Raw genomic sequence first — 19442 nt, forward strand, 5'->3', positions numbered from 1 at the left:
TGATTTAAGATCTGAGATGGAAAACAAGCAGAACTGTAACGAGCGAGAGAGTGCGATAAAATAATCTCACATGAATGGGAGGCGGCTATTTCGAGGCGAGTGCTTCTATTTCAATTTCAGTTTCAATTCGACTATATGCGGGATAGTTCAGATGGCCGGCTTAGTCAGCTTGGCAATCAACTGCAGTTCGGGGTGGAAAGTGTCGAGTGGAAAGTGGGCGGGGAAATCGGTCTTGTTGTTGCGGAATTGACTCGCACCAACACACAGCCAAATCGCCACGCATATGGGGGCGATCTCTCGCACACACACACACGCATCGCCACACACACTGGGAGAGTAATGACTTGATGGTTATTTTCAAAAATCCAACGACTGTCCGCGCGATCACTGCACAAATCAGTTGTGGAATCGCCCTCGAGCGTCAATGTTCTCCGCGTTCTCGAACTCGGACCTCAGATCGCAGATCGCAGATTGAAGATCGCAGATCTTGGACTCCCGAAAACACTGTGAACTAAATGAATAAAACACCATGTCAAGGAGTATTTGAAATCGGTGCTTCACACAATCTTGTCATTGCCTTTAAAATACTCAATAATAATAAATTCTATAAGTATGACAAAAGCACATATATATGTTCGAGATCGACGACTACTGGTCAGTTCTCCCAGCGGGGTTAAGACCCTTCCAAGGCGCGATAATCGCAATCAACGTTCTCGTTGTCGAGCGGCAACAGCAACAGACACAGCAGCAACAGCAACATCTACAGCAGCAACATCAACAACAGCAACATAAGCGTTGAGACGTCCCCGAGTGCGGATCACTATCTCACACCCACTCTCTTTCTTCGATTCTCCGGAATGCATAAGTATGTATGTGATAAAGCGAAAAAACCCGAAACAATTCCATTTTACTCAGATAGAAACAATGGTGTGTTTTTTACTAACCTCATAAAATTTTAAAGTTAGCAACAGCAGCTTTAAATCAAATTTAAAATACATATATTTAAAATTGAAAGTAGAAAAGGACAAGCATTCGAAGAGTAAAATAATACTAATTTATATTGCCAATTATGTTTGAAATAATATCAGCCTTTTTAAAACTTACCATGACGTGTTAAAAGTGTTAAGCGGAACTCAAAACAAAGCCTAGAAACAATTTTACTATTTGAATTAAAATACTGTTTTTTTGTAAGTTTTTGCCTTAAAAAGGCTTGCAAAAGAATTTCGCAAAAGGTAAATAGATATTATATTTCCTGATAAATATAAACGCGATAGCTCTAAACTTGTTAATGATTTCAAGGCAACTTCCTCAATTAAAAATATATATAATTACTTTAAATTTAATTTCACTTAAATCTCAGCTAATTCACGTCCCTTAAGATGAAAATCTATTAAGCCCAATCAAATTTAGCTACGATGACAATGGCAGTTGTTAATGCAAATCAGGAAATGCAACAGATTTTCAACGACGGCAATTGTTGCTGTGGTAGCTACTGCTGCTAAACTGGACTCACTTAACTAAGTGTTATTGTGCTCTGATTAATCTATGTATATTCTAATTTAGCTGATGAATGCATTCAGCGAGCTATTTATTGTACTCCGTTTGTGCATCTTGCGCTGACAAATTGTTGAATGCGAGAGCTCTTCTGCTTTTTTGACAAGTACTTGACGCTTCTGCCCCGGCAGCAACCAGCAATCATAATCGGGCGATGCGGCAACAATAAGACTGTGTAGCAGCCACATTGTACGTAGTTTTATTCGTTTTATTCGTTTAAATTCAATTGACTTTGAATGCTCCAGCAATGAAGGCAGCCGAACACAGACCTACAAACTCGCAGACTCACAGAAACACAGCCACATCAGCATCAGCAATGTTGTCGTTGTCGTCTGTCATGAAGCAATTTTGAACGCTGTCGGCGAATACGGGCAACGGGCAACGGAAAACGAATGAGGGTCAATTAAGCCAATTTAAATTTAATAAACTTATGTATTATGTGCAAGAGGTTACTAGCCGTATACGACGTGCAATGATACACATCTACATGTGAAGCGAAAGAGAGAGGGGGGAAATTGAAATTGAACGATATATATTTATATTTTTCGGGGGAGGAAAACATTTTGAGGAGACAGCTGCCACAGAAGGTTAAGTATCTCGTACAGATATTAATAACTCAAAAACTAAACGATGAAGTGCATAGTTCGGAATACATTAACCTTGCACAAACACACACACATATCCATTCGAACGGATGGAGGCATCTTCAAGCTGTCAATTTTGTGAGCGATCCAGAGAAAGTAATTCCACACTAATTGATTTATCATTGCAGAGCTTGGAATTATGGAGCATAACAAGATCGGAGATCAAGGCGCACGGATCAAGGGTGAATATGGAATAGATATAGATGGCAGCTAATACTTACCAAGTTCGCTTTCCTAAGTACTAGTGCCGCAGGAGTTAGGTTCGTGTCCGCAATACCTCCTGCTGCCCAAGTGCTTATTAAAGCGGCGAGTTGTCCAACAGTGAAAAAGTGACTCCCATTTTGATTCCATTTAGTTATAATTTAATTGTATTTAATATTTCTCCTAATAGTTACAAAAACTAGGCTTGACAAATTATACTAATCTTTGCGTTTGCTGTTCGTATCGCACGAGTATCGAGCCTGCCCCCGCGTACATTTTGCGATTAAGTGGCAGCAATTCTCTAAGATACATACATTTTTTATTCCGATACATATACTATCCTCAAGCTGTAAGGTGTCCGCTCCAGGGAAGAACGCTGGCGCCGCTGCTGATTACTTAATTTTGGATTCAGAATTCTGAATTCTGAATTCCAAATGTCGAATGGCGAATGGCGAGGCTCTGGAAGGGACACACTCCCTCCGGATCGCTCCGAAGATTTGTACATATGTTGCGGCATAGCAATTGTTCTATAAATGCTTAATTTACTCCTAGATGGGGGCAACACAACATACATCGAAGCGAACGGCATTTCGTCCTCACAATAAATTATGACCTATGTACAGTTGTCGGTTCGGAGCGGTTAGACAATTTGAAATTACGGGGAGAATGTCGGAATCCCAGCCCGCTGTAATGTATTATCATGTATGTACATATCGCTTAGACCGCTACTTAAATATACTTAGTTCTAGTTAAATACACCTATGTGGTAGCTACACTTAAACACTCGAGTTAATCGAAACGAAAATCAATAGGTAATACTTTCATAGAGGATATGGACATGATATTCTCACAAATGCGACTCCCGCAGTACTCTGCCGGGAACTCTGGAAGAGTGCAGGTCCTGTTCAGATTAAATGGATATATATACGTTTATTGGTATACTAAATATGGCGTAAATTAGTTGCAATCGGCCTGCTCAGTTTGCTTTTAAACGCACAACAATGACCTCGGGTTAGCTTTTAGCGAGCGTTAGGATGTCGGCGATATGTTAAATTGACAGCGTTTGTTTTGTTCGGAATCAAGGAATCGTGGGGAATAGGATAGGGTACACAGGATATAGGATATGTTGTGTGGGTGAAACGTTAAACGATATGTTCTTTAGAAGTAGTTTCGTGTTCGCATCTCTCTTCCATCGAGAATATTCCTTATCGGGCTTAATTACAACAACAGATGACAACGATTATTTACAAAACGAGTGTATTGCAGTTACACTTTTGGCATTGCATTAAGTACACAAGATGCTTACGAGCTAGAAGAAGTCTTTCCTCAAACCATGCGAATAAATACGTCTAGCTGCTAGGATATTATTCGATACGATGCGGTACGATACTCATGTATTAATACATTTGCCACTCTATATCATTTGGTTTTTTTTGTACACTCAGAAGTAAGTATGGGTGTGAGAGCTTTATATACAACTTTCCTGTATGCGATTCGAGGTGGTGACGATCTCCGGCCCGGTGCGAAATCGGTACTCGCTGAGCGATGACGTCACCGACGGATTGTTTGGACTCAGCAAACTGACCTCCATGGGCTGCGGCGTCAGGTGGTACGAGGATGAGGGCGTCGAGGTGCTCACATTGTAGTTCAGCGAGCCCAGCGGCGGACTGCAGGTGGTGATGCCCTTTTTGTTCAGTGTAGCATAGCTCTGCGTGGTTTTTTTTGGTTTTTTGTTGGAAAGAAAGCAGGAGAGGAAAGCCCAAGATGAAGACCATGAAATAGGGCATGATGTAACCAACACCCAAAGCTCAAAGCCTAAACTGGCAAACTGTCGATATTGACAATTCAAATTCAGAGTTATCGTTGGAATTGATAAGTTAACAACCGATTATTTCGATTAACATATCGAACGTTTGCCAGCTCTAGTTTTAGGTTTCTATACTCACGATCTGCTTGCTGGGCCGGAAGGTGTAGTGGAGCACCTCGTTCCCGGAGCTGCTCATCAGTCCGATGCTGGACAGCCCCTCCGCTGCCCCCAGTCCCCCGTCGCCACCGCCCTTCGTGAGCTCCGTTTCCCGGAGGTAATCGCGCTGCATCAGGCGATTCGAGGGGCTGGCAAAACCCGGCGGGGAAACCAGGCTCTTCAGCGGACGTTTTTCTGCAAGTGCATTAATTAAGGAAGCTGAATGAATAATGAAACGTTAGCTGGACCGAAAGTGCTGGTACCTTGAAAAGTACCTTTAAGACAGAGTGCCATACTCTTTTATACTTATTAGAAGCTTATATGACATAGGAACTAAATTAAAAGAAAATTAAACTGATCTATTAATTTCTTAATTAATAGGAACAAAATTGACTGTAAATACGAATTTAATTTTCAAAGAATTATTATTAACTACATAAATATTTTATTGGTAAAATAATGTATTTTTCCTCTAAATAAAATATCGATATATAATGGTACTCACCATACTGATTTGGTATAACATCGGGATCGGTGTCGTCTATGTCGGCCTGCTCGGCCATGGGACTGTGCCGTGTTCTGGCCGTCGAGCGGAGTGTGTCGCCGGACATGGCCACCAGGCCAATGGACGCGCTGCCCTTCATCCCGCCGTCGAGGCCCCCTCCGCCCACGCCCACGCCCCCGCCCCCGCCCATGTCACCCAGGGCGGCGCAGTCGACCGCGTTGCGACCATCGCAATTGAGGGGCAGGAGACTGTGGTGCGGCTGGTGGTTGCCGGATCCGTCCGGCTGAACCCCGGGATGCAGCGGGTCCAGCTGGCAGTCCGCCGGAATCGTGAGCTGCGTGTGCTTGGCCACCTTCAGATTGCTGTCGCTGCGCCTGCAATTTAAATGAGGCCATTAGGGCAAAGCCGCAGCCATTAGCCATTAGCCGTTAGCCGTTAGCCGACGTACCGATTGGAGAACCTCCGGTAGATGGCCGCCAGCATGATGCAGAAGATGGCGAACAGCAGGCCGCAGAAGAGGGTCAGTCCGGCCAGGAACGGGGAGAGGGGCATCGAGAGGCCAGTTGAGGCGCCTGCGAGTCCGCAATTTAATTATTGCCACATAATTCCCAATTACTGGGGTTCTCCGCTCCCGCCACTCACCTGTGAACTTGGCCACGCCCTTGAAGTTGATGTCGTCGATTATGGTGGGCTCCGAACGACCTTTGGCATTAACGGCGAATATCACCATGCGATAGGTGGCCGCCTGGTCTAAATTATCTATCATAAAGGTCACCGGCGTGTGCTAAATAAATTTGGATAAAAAATGAGCAAAAGAACAATTAGTTTTCGAAAAAATTATTAGCATATGGTATTTTATTACAGTAAATAAATAAATGGTACTTCGAAGAAATAACTTACTAAGTTTAAGTACTGTCTTTTTAATTTCTAACTTGTCTAAATTAAAGATCTAAGTACTGATGAGAACTACAATGTAAGGAATAACAACTTATTTCAAATTTTTATTTTAGTATACATCTCATAAAACGCGTGTTTTTGGGCAATTACAATTAATAAGAAGCATTAACCCAAATAAGCTCTTAAGCCCACAGCATTATTTATTTAAAATAATTAACTCCTCCAATTATTATATTTTTTTTAAGGAAGAATGAAAATTTATATCAAGCGCCCTAAAGTATGCAATATCTTCCTACGCTTATTTACTGCTACGCCGAACACTTCAGGGCAATTAATTTTTGTAAGCCCCCTATTGATTAGAGGAACATCCCGATAAAGTGGTTTAATGGGTTCACCCGGCAATTAATATTCCCAGCTTACCGAAACCGTGATGTTCCTGGCCAGACGCAACGTGTTCAGCTCGACCAGCTCGAGCATGAATCCCTGCGGCAGACCTCCATCGAATCCCTCCAGGCAGTCGACTTGCAGCGAATCCACCGACTGATTGGTCACCGAGCAGTTTTGCAGGGGAAACGGCCGACCTGCGGATAGAGTTACGTTCGCCCCGATTAACTGGGATAATGCAGATGATGATGGTGATGCGGTGCGGTGCGGTGCGGTGCTTACCAGCTGCCACAATCTGAAATACGCAGGGACTCTTCTGCGTGCCAATGGAGTTCTTGGCCCAGCAGGATATCGTGCCATAGTCGAGGTCCGTGCTGGGCGTGTAGTTCAATCGCGACATGCCCGTCTTAAAAGGATATAGATACGCAGATAGTTAGCAACTGTAAAGTGGCCTGTGTCCCAGACAATCCTACCTCGCTGGAGTGCAGGCGGGCCGGCAGTTCCGTCTGCTCGCCGGACGAGTTGAAGGTCCAGTGGAAGGAGTCCGCCGGCGGCGAGGAGTCCACCTCGCACTTCAGGGGCAGGGTCTCGTGCTTGAGGGCCCCCAACAGCTCCTCGTGGTCCGTGGCACAAATCGGAGCATCTATCGATGGCAAGTGAGTAATTAGAACGCCTATTGAAATATTTAACGCCCTATCAAGCAGCTCTAACAAAACGACTGACGAAATGCAGGCTCTCACTTTAGCAATGCACTCAAAACAATTGGGGTAAAAAGAGGAAGTATTTAAAATTTGAAAAATAAAATAATATATAATTGCAGAATAAGTGGCTGTAGTAATATAACAAGCTAAACTTTTACATTTTTAAAACTTCTTATAATTATGCAAGAATTATTAATGCAACAACTACATTTTTTTCCAGTGTTATGGTCCTTTAACGGGCCTGAATTAATACCGAATTTCGAATTTGGCTGCCACATTTTGGGCATGACGATCTAGCGGAATCCAACCCAGTCTCCTGGTCATTTGGAATATCATTCGGTGCCAGAGTCAGAAGCCCAAATTCCGAGGAAGAGGCAGGGCAGGCCAAGTACCAAGGCAATGCATTCATTGCGCCATAATCTTGGTCATTAACGTGAGTTGTGAGGGCTGCGGGTTTGGGCGGGGGGGCATTGTGCAGGGAACTTGGGACGACACACCTACTCTGCTTTTGTTCTTGGCTTGGGGCCAGAATATAACACTGAGCCCCGTACTCTAAATACATTAAGAGCCATTCAAACTCAAGGATTAAATTGGAAATTACAGAGACGTTAGTTCAAAGCCAAACTTGGCTGACTTCGATGTGCGACGGGGGATTGGAGGCGATGGAGACGGTTGGGATTTGGCTGCGATTTACTTACAGCGTATGCGCAATGTGACCGGATTACTGGGGCCCTTGCCCTCCGAGTTGACAGCCAGGCAGGTGTAGTCGCCGGCCGAGGCACGTGAGACGCTCTGCAGGACCAGCGACTGATCTGACAGGATAACGCCCGCGGATATGTTGTGCTGCAGCTCCTTGCCCTGCACAGGGAGAAAAAAGTCACAGAAATCAGTCATCAGCTTGGGAGTTAATTACAAGAAAATATCTGCCACACAGGGCGTATGAATAATATTACACATCTAAGTAGCAGAGTCTTTTTTAGCATGCCAATAAAATTATTTTCACTGGCCTCGATGATGTTTATCATTTAAATTATAAGTAAAAATTATAGCTTGCAATAAAAAAAACACGTTCTAAAGATTACACCCATTAAAATTTGATTGTTTTTTAATTACAAACACTAAGTTAGGTTTAAATAACTTGTAGTTTGTATCCAGAAAGCAATTATTTTTGTCACTAGTGTAAAAGTATGTCTTAAAACATATAACTATCTTATTTTGTAGTTAGTTATCTGGTTTTAAATATTCTTTGGCAAGCTTATGCATTTTTCCCACTTTTTCGCAGTGCTTAAAATATTCAAGAGCCATTATTCAGGGACATGCTTACGTTATGGAACCAGGACATCTTGTAGGGCTTCGGGTTCGCCAGCACAATGCACTCGAAATACGCATCATCGCCCTCCTTGATGTCGTCGGGATTCAGCGAGGAGCCAATCTTGAGCGTGGTGGTGGGCTGGTCTGTGGACACATGGGAGAAACGATTTTTTTGCAATTAGGCTTCACCCTCTCAGTGGCCGATGGCCGATGGCCGATGGCCGCAGCTTTCACTGCCTTCAGTGCTTACAATGGACAATGAGTCGCCATTTGTCCTCGATGGCGCTGCCGTCGATGAATTGATTTTCTGCCCGACATGTTAAATATTTGCCATCGTCCTCGCGTCCGGGCGTAAACGTCAGTATACTTAGAGATTGATTATCGGGTTCATTAAACTAAAAAAGAAACGCAAACAGAGTCCATTAGGAAATGAATAATGAAACGGAAGCGGGCCGAAAGTAACCGAATGGAACGGAAAGTGAATTGAAGGAAATCCAAGGCCAACGCGAAGAACGGCGAAAATAGAAAGGAAATTTGTGGCAATTATAAGCGCCGCACACACAGTACACAATATTAATTTGTGTTTAATTAATGAACTTTGGAACTTTGGCGCATTCATTAAGAGTTTCGTCTTACGTTCTTGGTGAGCTTCTTCAGCTGCTTGGTGCCCTTCCACCAGGTGATGAGTGCCGGCGGTTTTGATCCCGAGCTCTTGCACTCCACGTCGTATGTGCGATCCGCGGAGACGAACCGATCCTTGGTGAGGATGTGCACAGCGATGGGTTTCACTGGAACGGGAACTATTAGCACCTCTACTACGGAGCATCCACTGGCCATTCACTCACGATTCACGTCCAGGATGACGACCTTGTTGTTCGGCGGCGTCAAGTTCGTGTTGCTGGCCACGCACATTAGCCGCGAGTTCAGGTGCTGCCTGCCCACATTTGGGTAGCTCAGGTGGTTAATGGTCTTGCCATCGGGCCGCTGCTCAAAGGACTCGTCGATGGCCGTGTTGTCCAAGTACCAGGTGACATTGGGTCGCGGCCGTCCTGGATTTTTAGTAGGTTAAATGAATAATAAATACACGTATATAAATTATTCAGTTTCAAAATTAAACAATTTTAAACATTAAGTTAAAACAATTCTTGTCTTTAAGCCGGCTTAAAATTTACAAACCTATTTATAGTTACTTTTTTTTGCATCTCTTTTGGGCTATTTTCTAAGTTCATTTTAAAGATATTAAGAGTGCAATTTCATTACCTCCTGAGACTTCGCAGGACAGGACGATGTCGTTGCCCTCGTTGAAGGACTCCACATTTCCGGCCTTTTCGTGCCTGTTTTGACCATAGATGATGGGCTTGTCCGGGGGCACGATGACGGTGAGGTTGATCTTCAGATTCCGAGTGGGCGAGTTGCGAAAGTCGACGCGACACCGATAGACGCCTTCGTCCTCGATACGAATGTTATCGATCTTCAGCTGGGCGGGGTGGGTGGTGCTGCTGAAGTGGGCGCGGGTGCCGAAGGCCGACGGCGAGGACCACAGACGCGCTTGTCCAAACTGACGACCTCGCACATCGAAACTGCAATGTTAGGGATTTAAAACACATTTAAATAAGCACATTAAACTCTCAAGAAAAAATACAATGGAAATTTAATTTTTAGTTTACAAGATCATTATTTTGATAAATACGAACAGACAATCGGATAATAAAAACGATATATAACTTTTAGGTAATTTACATAAATATCTCTTGATTGAAATCATAGTTGCTTAATGATTTTATATCTATTTTTTTCTCAAATTATGTTGTAGGTTGTAAATTTATATGGTAAAAATGTATTGAATTTAAAATAGATGATAGTCTAAGATTTCTTCAGTCTTTGTACTTACTTGTAGATGGGTTCGCCATCGCCCTCGCGGAACCAAAGGACCATGTAGACGGCATCATCCCGCTCCTGGGGCGAAATGTCGCAGGGCAGCATCGCCTGCCGCCCAAGGACGCCCTGCACGGTGGTGAAGGGGGACGGGGCGGTCCAGATTCTGCATGAGTTCATCCTGTTCAATGTATGTGCCAAACACCTGGCTGATCCCAGACAACATGAGCAGTGGCAGGAGCAACTGCCTCCAGGCATGGGAACTGGGGAATGGATGGGGGGAGGTGGCCCTTCTCCGGATGGGCTGCTCCCGATTCTCCGGCTCCTCCTTTTCAATCAGTCGGCAAACTACTTGGTACGTTTCCTCGTGATGCATGATTTTCGCTTTCTCTTTTACTCAAACTTATCGCTTGCTAAGACTTTTCCTTTGACCTTTCTCATAGCCATTGATAGATTATCGCGTTTTCATCCATGATGCGGAATTTGTGGGCGAACGGGGGCGATTGGCTTTCCTTTAGCTGCACAATGCAATAGTTCAAGGCATTAGTTAGATACTACACTAAGATAAAGTCGTTGATACTTAGTTTACTAATATTTAGTTGATTTCTATTTCTTAAAGTTGATCATTTTCAGTTTTTTCTATTTTTCTATTAAGAAACATCTTCACAAAACAAAACACCTTTAGTTTAATAAATTAATTAAAATAATATATTAGCCCCATTTTTTATTTCATATATATAACAAATAATTTAATAATTAACTTGTTGTATATATAAATAAAATTTAAAAGGAAACACGAAATTAAATAAAATAATTGTTTCTTCATTAATGCCTTTAATTCATTTCCTTTTAGCGGGTTTATTATTATTTATTATTATTTATTTAAAATTATTTTAGCAATGCCCACAATTTTCATTAATTATATTCCCTTTGTAGTTTTAAGTACAGTAATCACATCAAATTTTTGGTTACGGAAATAAATTTGTAAATTCCTGCCTGTCACGATGGGAACTAATAAACTGGAAGCTGCCAAAAAACTATGTGAGTTTAAATTGAAATGCACATAAATTTAAATGTCTAATGAATATTTTAGATAATTTAAACTCGGCTAGTAGAAACGTATATGCCCGAATTTTTAGAACTTTGTTTGGTCTATGAGCCTTTAAAATTTAAACGGTAACCTAAATTTATTTGGCCTCTGCGAATAATTAGAAATCATAATATTTGTGGCCCAGATAGCATAGAACTTAATACCTTCAACTCCATTAACCTTCAATGGAAGTGGAACATTCCAAATATTCATGTGAGGAGCAGCAATTAAGATATGAATCCAGGCATAAATTAGTCCCAATTCGAAAACTCAATTTGCAATGAAAGTGTTTTACGTTGCTTTCAAAATCTATATCATATGCAAAACTCTACTAGAACGATTGACCCCTTTGATCAACGCGATTGGTAAACTTAATTTGGTCAGCTTCAAGGGCATAAATTTAAATAATTTTTTTTGTTAAACGTGTCCATTGTCTGCGGAATCACAATTAATAACCGCTGTCAATTCCATTCATCTCGCTAATAAATCAAACGTATTTAAGAGAACAATGCGTTCTGGGATCAACACGTCCCACTCATTTTCGCAATTTTATAAGTCTCTTAGGAAGTCGGTTAAGTGTAACTAACAGTTTTATTGAGGTAATCACGACGAATGCCGGCTCTTAGAAATATTCATACCTCATCTAACAAATGGCATTCTTAGCTCATGGCCAGGTTGGAATTCATGACGCATTTGCGGTCGACTCACACAATTTGCGGCGTTGTGTGTCAACGTAATGTCTTTAAAAATGTGAAGTCATTTGTTTGGCACAGGGCTGACATTGCCAAGAACCAAAAATCAAATCTGACAAGACGTGAAATGCGAAGTGAGATGTGCGGACTGTGGCCGAGAAAGTATGTCCCTGATTGGCTAGTCAGTTGGAGTCGTAAAATATGATGATGGCTAAAATGCGAACGGGGCAAAAAGCCAGGCATAAGGCCAAGATGCCCCCTTCTATGGCCAAGATCGCCCTCTACGATAACAAAAGGGGAAAAGAGTTATGGGTCTTTGGGTAACGAATATCTGAGATTCCAGCCAAGTGGCATAGCTCATGCTCATATGTCCACTCAAAGTTATGGGCCTAATGCCCCTTTATGGCCATTTAATGTTATAACTTAATTAATTATTACTATATTCCATTTCCCCCTGGTTCGAAAAAAAAGAGCTCCTCATAAATATGCCATCCGCAATTTGCCTATGAATGTGATAGGCAAACACTTGGCCGAGACTTGAGATTCAAAACGGTTTTAATAGGGATTGGTGTACAAAAATACCCTGCTCAGGGGTCTTATGAGTTCTTTTAAAAAATAAAAGCCAAAAGTACAATGAGAACTATGGCAAGTAGTAATATATTCAAAATTAAAATGATATACAATCATATCAATCAACTGGCCATTTAATTACATGTATCTTTTAAATCACCCAACTACCTTTACTTTGATGGATTTCCAAGGGTATTACAAATACCTCTTTGTGGGCCTTTTAGATCTCCCTTTGTTAACCACTTTTGGTCAATTCCAACAAAATATTTTGAGTGCTGACAAACTGACCCCACCAAAGAGAACCGGTTATCTCAATGAACTTGAATTCTTCGCTATTTAAAATTCATTAGCTTTTATCTGTTTTTATTGCCACAGAGAATAAACAATGGATGCGTTGATTTATTAATTATTTATTTCGTTTTTACTTTACAAATAATGCAATAATATTTCCAGCTCACAAAAAGCGGTTGTTAGACAAACAAAGCGATTTTCCGATTGTTTGATTGAAGGTGTCGCATTCGAATTTGAAAGAGCCAACAAATCATAGCCACCAAATCGCATAAACAGGAATTTATAGTTACACCTGTAATTTCAATTTCCGTCCGCTGGCTGCCACTTAAAGTTGCTAAGCGATTTCTAATGGAAGCAATTAAACCGTCAGCCCCCGCTAAATATATTACCCTTTCTCTAGCGAGAGGCAACCCATCCGCAGAAGTCGTAAACTTGATTTCCTATGCACTCAAATCGAAGGCCCCATGGGCGCTTTGTTCGCACATGGAGGTGCGAATTTTTCAGCCTGAAAGCAGATCAAAGATATTTGCATACGCCAAGAAACTACAACTGGGGATGTCGTTCGACTTTCAGGGGGAATAAGTGGGGCTTTGGACTCCTCGGACTCATCGTCGGCATTAATAAATATAAATAACTCTTTGATGGGCAGCCGGTTGCGAGTTGGCCGGCGACTAAAGTTTGTTTAGTTTGCTGGCCATTTGTACAAAACACCTTTAGCTTCTACACGAAATATGACAAGAAATCAACCGAAACCGGTTTCGGCTTTCGTTGTAATGTGATTTTTGTGAGAAACACCCAGAAAAAAGACACCCACACTCGCAGAAATATTGTCCTCGTGTCACTCGAGGATAATTTTTTTTAATAAATGAAAGATTGTAGGAATTATAAAATAAAATTATATATATAAATATAAATCTTTGTAAAAATATTAGAATACAAAAAAAACAAATTGGTAAATAACATTGCTTAAATATATTAAACCTTATAAGCTTTTTAATTTAATTTCCACGTACATAAAACATTCAGATTTCTTATTTTAAAAATTGTTTTTTAAAAATAATGATTTGTGGCTTAATTTGAAGAATTTCTTTCTGCGTATGAACAAAAAATGTTTTCATATGATTTTGTTTATTGGAAAATGTTAAAGCTTGTTGATTGGTATTAGCAGCAAATTGACCATAATTAAGTTTATCAAATGAGTAGCAATTAGTTTAAAGCCACGATTTTTTCACAGTGCAGAGAAAAACTGAGGAAAAGGCAGCAGTGTACGGATACGCCACGCCTGAAATGCTAAAAGATGTTTGTGGGCCCCGGTGGCTGGTCGATGTTGTCTCTGTTGCCGGTTGCTGTGGTGTTGCTAATTAAGATTACAGACATCGATACTTTTCGGAAAGCAGTGGCACGTACACATATAGTATGCCGACTATATAGTATATGCCGATATGTGGGTAAAAAGGTGCCCAGCAGCAGAGGCAAAAGGCAGTTGATAGCTCCCCAAAGTGCTACATCAACGCCAAGTGACAGCGATGAGGCTGGCTCCTGGCTTATTAATTATGTAGCTTAATTTGCGATTATGCAGATATGCATGAGCATAAATTTTGAGGAAAATAAGCAGCCAGATAACTCACCTGCTAATGTATGTGCATATATGCCAGCCGATTTCATTCAATATTCCATGTTGTTTTTATTGCCCTGCTTTAGTTTGCTTTGCTTTGCTTGACTTTGGTTTTGCTTTGGATTAGGATTGGGTTCTTTTTTTTTTTTTTTTTTTTTTGTTTTTGTTTCGGCCAGCTAATGGCTAGTTTCTTCTAATGAGCCACAGACACGCCGTCTGAGCGGAATCTGCGATGAAACCGAGAGATATATGGTTAGGAACTCGAAATCGAAACCGTAACTATTAACGAACTCGAAACTCGCACAGAACTGATTGCACACCTAATTGGCCAAGATTTACGTTCGCACCTCCTGCTGCAATTTAGTTTTGATTTCGTTAAGCTCACACTATCCGCACGTTTGTCATTGTGGCCAAGGGTAATCAAGTGCCGCCGAGGATCTCTCGAATCTCCTCTCGTTTTGACAACTATTACCATAACAAATCAGCGCGCCTGCCACTGACAGGGCCAATTGAACCGCACACGGAGGGACGACAAAAAAATATTTACACGGCACCATCATCGAAGGGCTGTGGCAGTGACTGGGTAGCCGGGGTTAAGGGGCATTGGGATGGTATTGGGACAATACTGGGAATGGGGTTGCGGCACGAGTCACCAAACAACAACGACGAGCCCGTGCCGTGGCTGCTATATCCTGGCAGCCTTGTAGTCCGTATTCTGCCGCTTTCTTTTTTATGCCACAGTCGTAAATTCCAATTATCGACGAACTCGAGGCACGGCACCGCAAACCGAGCAGCCAGCCCTTCCTTCGAGTGGAGAGCCGCTGAAGTGGCGGCAAGTGGAGCTGGAGCTGGAGCTGGAGTGGAAGCGATTTTCAAAGTCAGCCGCGGCCACGTTTGTTGCTATTTCAGTCTGTCGGGATTTTTATAATATTTTTTTTTTTTAATTTTCCTTTGGCTAATCCTTGAGGTTTAAGGCAGCACAAATTTATACGGTAGAAGAGACAGCAAGTTATTGTCGGGACTTTAATCAAATAATTTAAATACTTGTTTAAAAATTCTGAAGTTTCTGGAAATGCAATTACTTACAGATTGAAAATTAAATTTAACTTTTAGAGGGCAGAGTAATGTTTTTTTATTCCAAAGGTTTCAGGGGACTCAATTACTAATTTATTTAACGTTAACGTTTTATCAGAATGTCAGTGTGGGTGAATTAAAGCAAGTTATTAATCAATTTTTAACCATTCAATCAGTGACTAATTTTCATGAATTTTTTAAGATTTTATTAATTGTTCGATTTTATATTCAGCTTGTCATTTGAAATTTGGCAGGTTTTTTTAAATAGTACCTTTTAATTAGTAAGTAAGTGGTTATAATTCCAACTTTTAATTGGGATATGTTATGTTGGGGCAATAAAGGTTTGCACAAGTTTATATCTAAGTCAAAATATTCATTGAACATATTTATGCATTAACTCATATTTGCGGTAAACTTTAAGTTTTGGGAAACCGGTAAGATGAACTCCGGGGATGCATTACCACTTGGCCATTTGTCGAGATTATCGTTAGCTCCTTGAGGCCACACACATTTGCGATTGGTTATATTTCATTATGGATAATTTGCATTTATCACTTTCGACGCTTTTGGGGTTTATGATGGTTTTATTAAGCACTTGGCCACTAAATCCTGTATCTGAGCACAATGCCAAACACCTCTTCTACTCACACAGATACACCGCACTTGTGCGCCTGTAGTGGTGCGTGCTCGAGCCGAGAACACTTGTGCGTACGATGGTGTGTGTGCGTGTGTGTGTGGGTGCGCGTCGGTGTGCGTTACGATGCGAGAGAGTGTGTGTGTGTCGGTGTTTCGGTGTGTTAGTGTGTGCGAGGGAGCGCTTTAAATGGAAACCCTGAAGCGAACGGATTGGGCTACATTTCCACTTGGACCGCTCGCGTTTTCCGACAGCAACATGTGTACCGTTATAGCTTCGCGTATCTACTGGATATTCATCGTCGGCGTTCTACTCGTCGATGCGTTTTCCTCGCGACGTCTGCTTTGATTTGAGTTCGAAACTCGAAATTCGAACTGCCAGCCGAAGCGAAGGCGAAGACGAAGAGAATCGCCCCAAAAGAGAAATACCGCACGAAACTTGGTATACGGTATTCGGAACTTAACAGCAGCGTATATCGTACTTGTATCTTTGCGCCTTTAAAGTCCGACCAACTACCAAAACATGGTTTGACAAATTTCTCCTAGTGGCCGAGAATACCCCCCACCATTGTGCTTATTTATGCGTAAAGATTGCCCCTCAAACCGGGGATATTCGCTGCGATGGGCGATAAAAGTTGTCGCTGTAAAAGTAATTAGTGCTAGACACGATTACACGATGTTCCATATCGGCAGCAGATATACTCCCTACTTAACAAATGAATAATTGTTTTGGCAAATATTCTCAGCGCTTGGCGGCGACTGTGAAAGTTTGGATAGACAGTAAAAATTAAGTTAATCCCAAGCATAGGGCTCACTTTTGAAGATAATTATTAGACTTAAAGAAAAACATTTCTAAAACAGAAATAATAGAAGCGACTTGCTTTACGACTATAACCAACAACACTCTTTAAATGACTAACAATAGAATCGAATTAAAGCTCTTGTTTGGCCAAAATGTTATCAACAGTAAATCGCACATTATATTGTTTTAGCCAAAATATTAGTATCTCAAATGGGCATAATACAATCAAACGTACCGTACGAGAATGACCAAACAAAATCTTTAAATGTCAAACGATAGAATCAAATTTAAGCTCATGTTTTGCCAGAATGTTATCAACAATGAATCATATTTAAATTTTTTTTAGGCAAACCAAATTAGCTTATTTACGTTTAAGTTTTATTTTGAAATGAATAACCTGTTATTTTTATTCAAAAAATAAAGCCCATCTTTATTTGACGGAAATGTAAATTTCATCCAACTAAAATATTTTATGGAGGATGTTGCTTTTTAAGTTTCCTGTCAAAAAGGTACTCAAAAGAAAGAAATTGAAAAAAAACTTGTGATTTCCAAGAAATGCCTTTTTGCAGTAAATAAATTATTTTGCTTAAAATGTAGACCCATCTCACTATAGTATTTGGCAAGTTTAGGCCAAGCCAAATATTTTTAAGAACTGCGAAATGAGGTCTGTCGGAAATGGTTTACGCGATGAATAATAATCCCCAAGGCAGCCAATTGGAAATTAATTAAATCGAACAATATTTGCTTGCCTGAATTATTCACTTATCAATCAATGTGTTTATTCTTTGACGAAACAAGTCCATAAGTCGGTGCGGCTTTTCAAGTGGATTTCCATAAACTCCCGCACACATATGGACGGACATACAATATATTTGCGGCAAAACATTGCGCCTTAATTCAGATTCGGGCAGAGCAGATGTTATTCATCATGCGAGTGCGCCATTGTTGTTCTTTATCAAGTGATTGATGCGCAATATCCACACAATTTGATACGGAGAGGAAGTAGTAAAGGAGCCCCCGAGCAATTTGCGCCCGGCCAAAACCGAAAAGCCAGAGTAAAATCCCCGCCGAGTGCAATCACCTGGGAATGGGGGATCGAACTCCGTTGGGTGCCAGGAATCGCCCCGAATCGCCCCCGATTCCATGGAATCTGCGGCGGGTCGGTGCCGTGCTGGGCATTAAATCGTTAAAGTAACATATACAAATTAATGCAAACAAATACACGAGTGGAGCTGTATGAAACGCATTCGATTGCCAGCAATTTCTCTCCAATGACCTGGGAGTTTTGTTGGTGCTCCAGATCGTGTCAATAGTTACGACTTTCCGATGTGCCACGGAATGCTAAACAGATCAAAAGCCTGGCACGTGAATGCGCCGCGCCGCATCCCATCCCATCCCATCCCCCACATAAACCGAATGCAACTCCCGAAAGTCCCGAAAAACCTGGACTGACAGCCACGAGGTGTGAGAATTCTCAAGTGAGATGGCAGAGCACTCAGTCGCACCGCCCACTCCCAGACTCCCTCTTCCAATACACTGGGGGAAAAGGATCTCTAAGATTAGATCGGGGAATGCTCAGCCCAAAAATAGTTCATAAATTCAAGATTATTCATAGATTAATGTTATTTAAACAAGAAATTGAACAACAAACATAAAGGGAAGTAGACAATCCTTAAATTTCCATATTTATATTGTTATTATATTAAAAAAAAAAAGGAAACCTTATATGTAGTTATTCTAGTTGTTTTATTTAATCTTCGTCATTATTTAATTTACAGATAGTTTTTTAATAACTTACTTTAAAAATCCGAGGATATTTCACTTTCAGCTTATAGTAGTCTTTAAAACTGACTCCTTTCATCTGCTTTAAATCATTTTAGAAAAGGAAAAAATTTCCCGAGTGCACATATACCAATCTGCGGTCACATTCTCCACTTCCCACCGACTTGGCTTTTATTTTGGACTTAGCACCAGGGATTTGCCGCTATTTTTGGCACCGACTGTGAACTGGAAGCTGGCCCATAAAATAGGTGTGGTCATATCGACAATAAATATTCTTTGACTGCCGGGCTGTTCAATAAAAAGAAGAGCAACGAGCAAATTAAGAAGAAATACAGGGAATGTTTAGAATTGAACGGAGTTATGCGGGATGCAATGTAAAAATAGCGAGAGATGTATCTGCGCCACGTAAACAAACCGCACCGAAAGATACATCTGTGTGGCTAATGGATCGCGTGCTAGAATAGATGAGATGGGAACAACAACTGCAAGCGATACTTGGGGCCAATTCCTAGGAAACCCGAGTCCATTGTGTATTGTGAGCATTTCCATTCGCATTTGCATTTGCCGGGCATTCGTCATGGGTCTCATCAGCATCAGCATCAGTTTCAGATACTTCGGGGATATATATATCTATGCAAAACTGGAGGACCGGGGGCAACAGCAGCTACTTCGGCTTAAGCGTTTAAAATCCCATTTCCACATGCCTTACATGTGTTTCTCTCGGCTCCAACATTTATTATACCAATCGCTGGAGGAGTGTCTGCGACTTTGCGTCTCTGGCTAATTTACATACGAGTATGCCAAATGCTAACTTGGCTTTGTTTTTCGGCGTGTTTGCGCGTTGTTTCAGACTAACGA

At 41.4% G+C, this 19442-nt stretch overlaps 1 protein-coding gene across 1 annotated transcript; it reads right to left on the minus strand.

Annotated features, from left to right (window-relative positions):
- Positions 1-3639: 3639 nt before the first annotated feature.
- Positions 3640-16276, minus strand: LOC108043864 (hemicentin-1). Its single transcript, XM_017122679.2, is given in 18 exon segments — positions 3640-4107; positions 4346-4557; positions 4868-5241; positions 5316-5439; positions 5510-5651; positions 6185-6345; positions 6431-6554; positions 6622-6791; positions 7548-7707; positions 8174-8304; positions 8411-8555; positions 8797-8948; positions 9006-9209; positions 9421-9740; positions 10052-10176; positions 10178-10553; positions 14307-14520; positions 15829-16276. Coding segments are annotated over 16 exon segments (3018 nt in total). The 5' UTR covers positions 10412-10553; positions 14307-14520; positions 15829-16276; the 3' UTR covers positions 3640-3867.
- Between the last annotated feature and the right edge of the window lie 3166 nt (positions 16277-19442).

This window comes from Drosophila rhopaloa, unplaced genomic scaffold (assembly GCF_018152115.1).
Source record: "Drosophila rhopaloa isolate 14029-0021.01 unplaced genomic scaffold, ASM1815211v1 contig_167, whole genome shotgun sequence".
In the NCBI taxonomy this organism is placed as follows: Eukaryota; Metazoa; Arthropoda; class Insecta; order Diptera; family Drosophilidae; genus Drosophila; species Drosophila rhopaloa.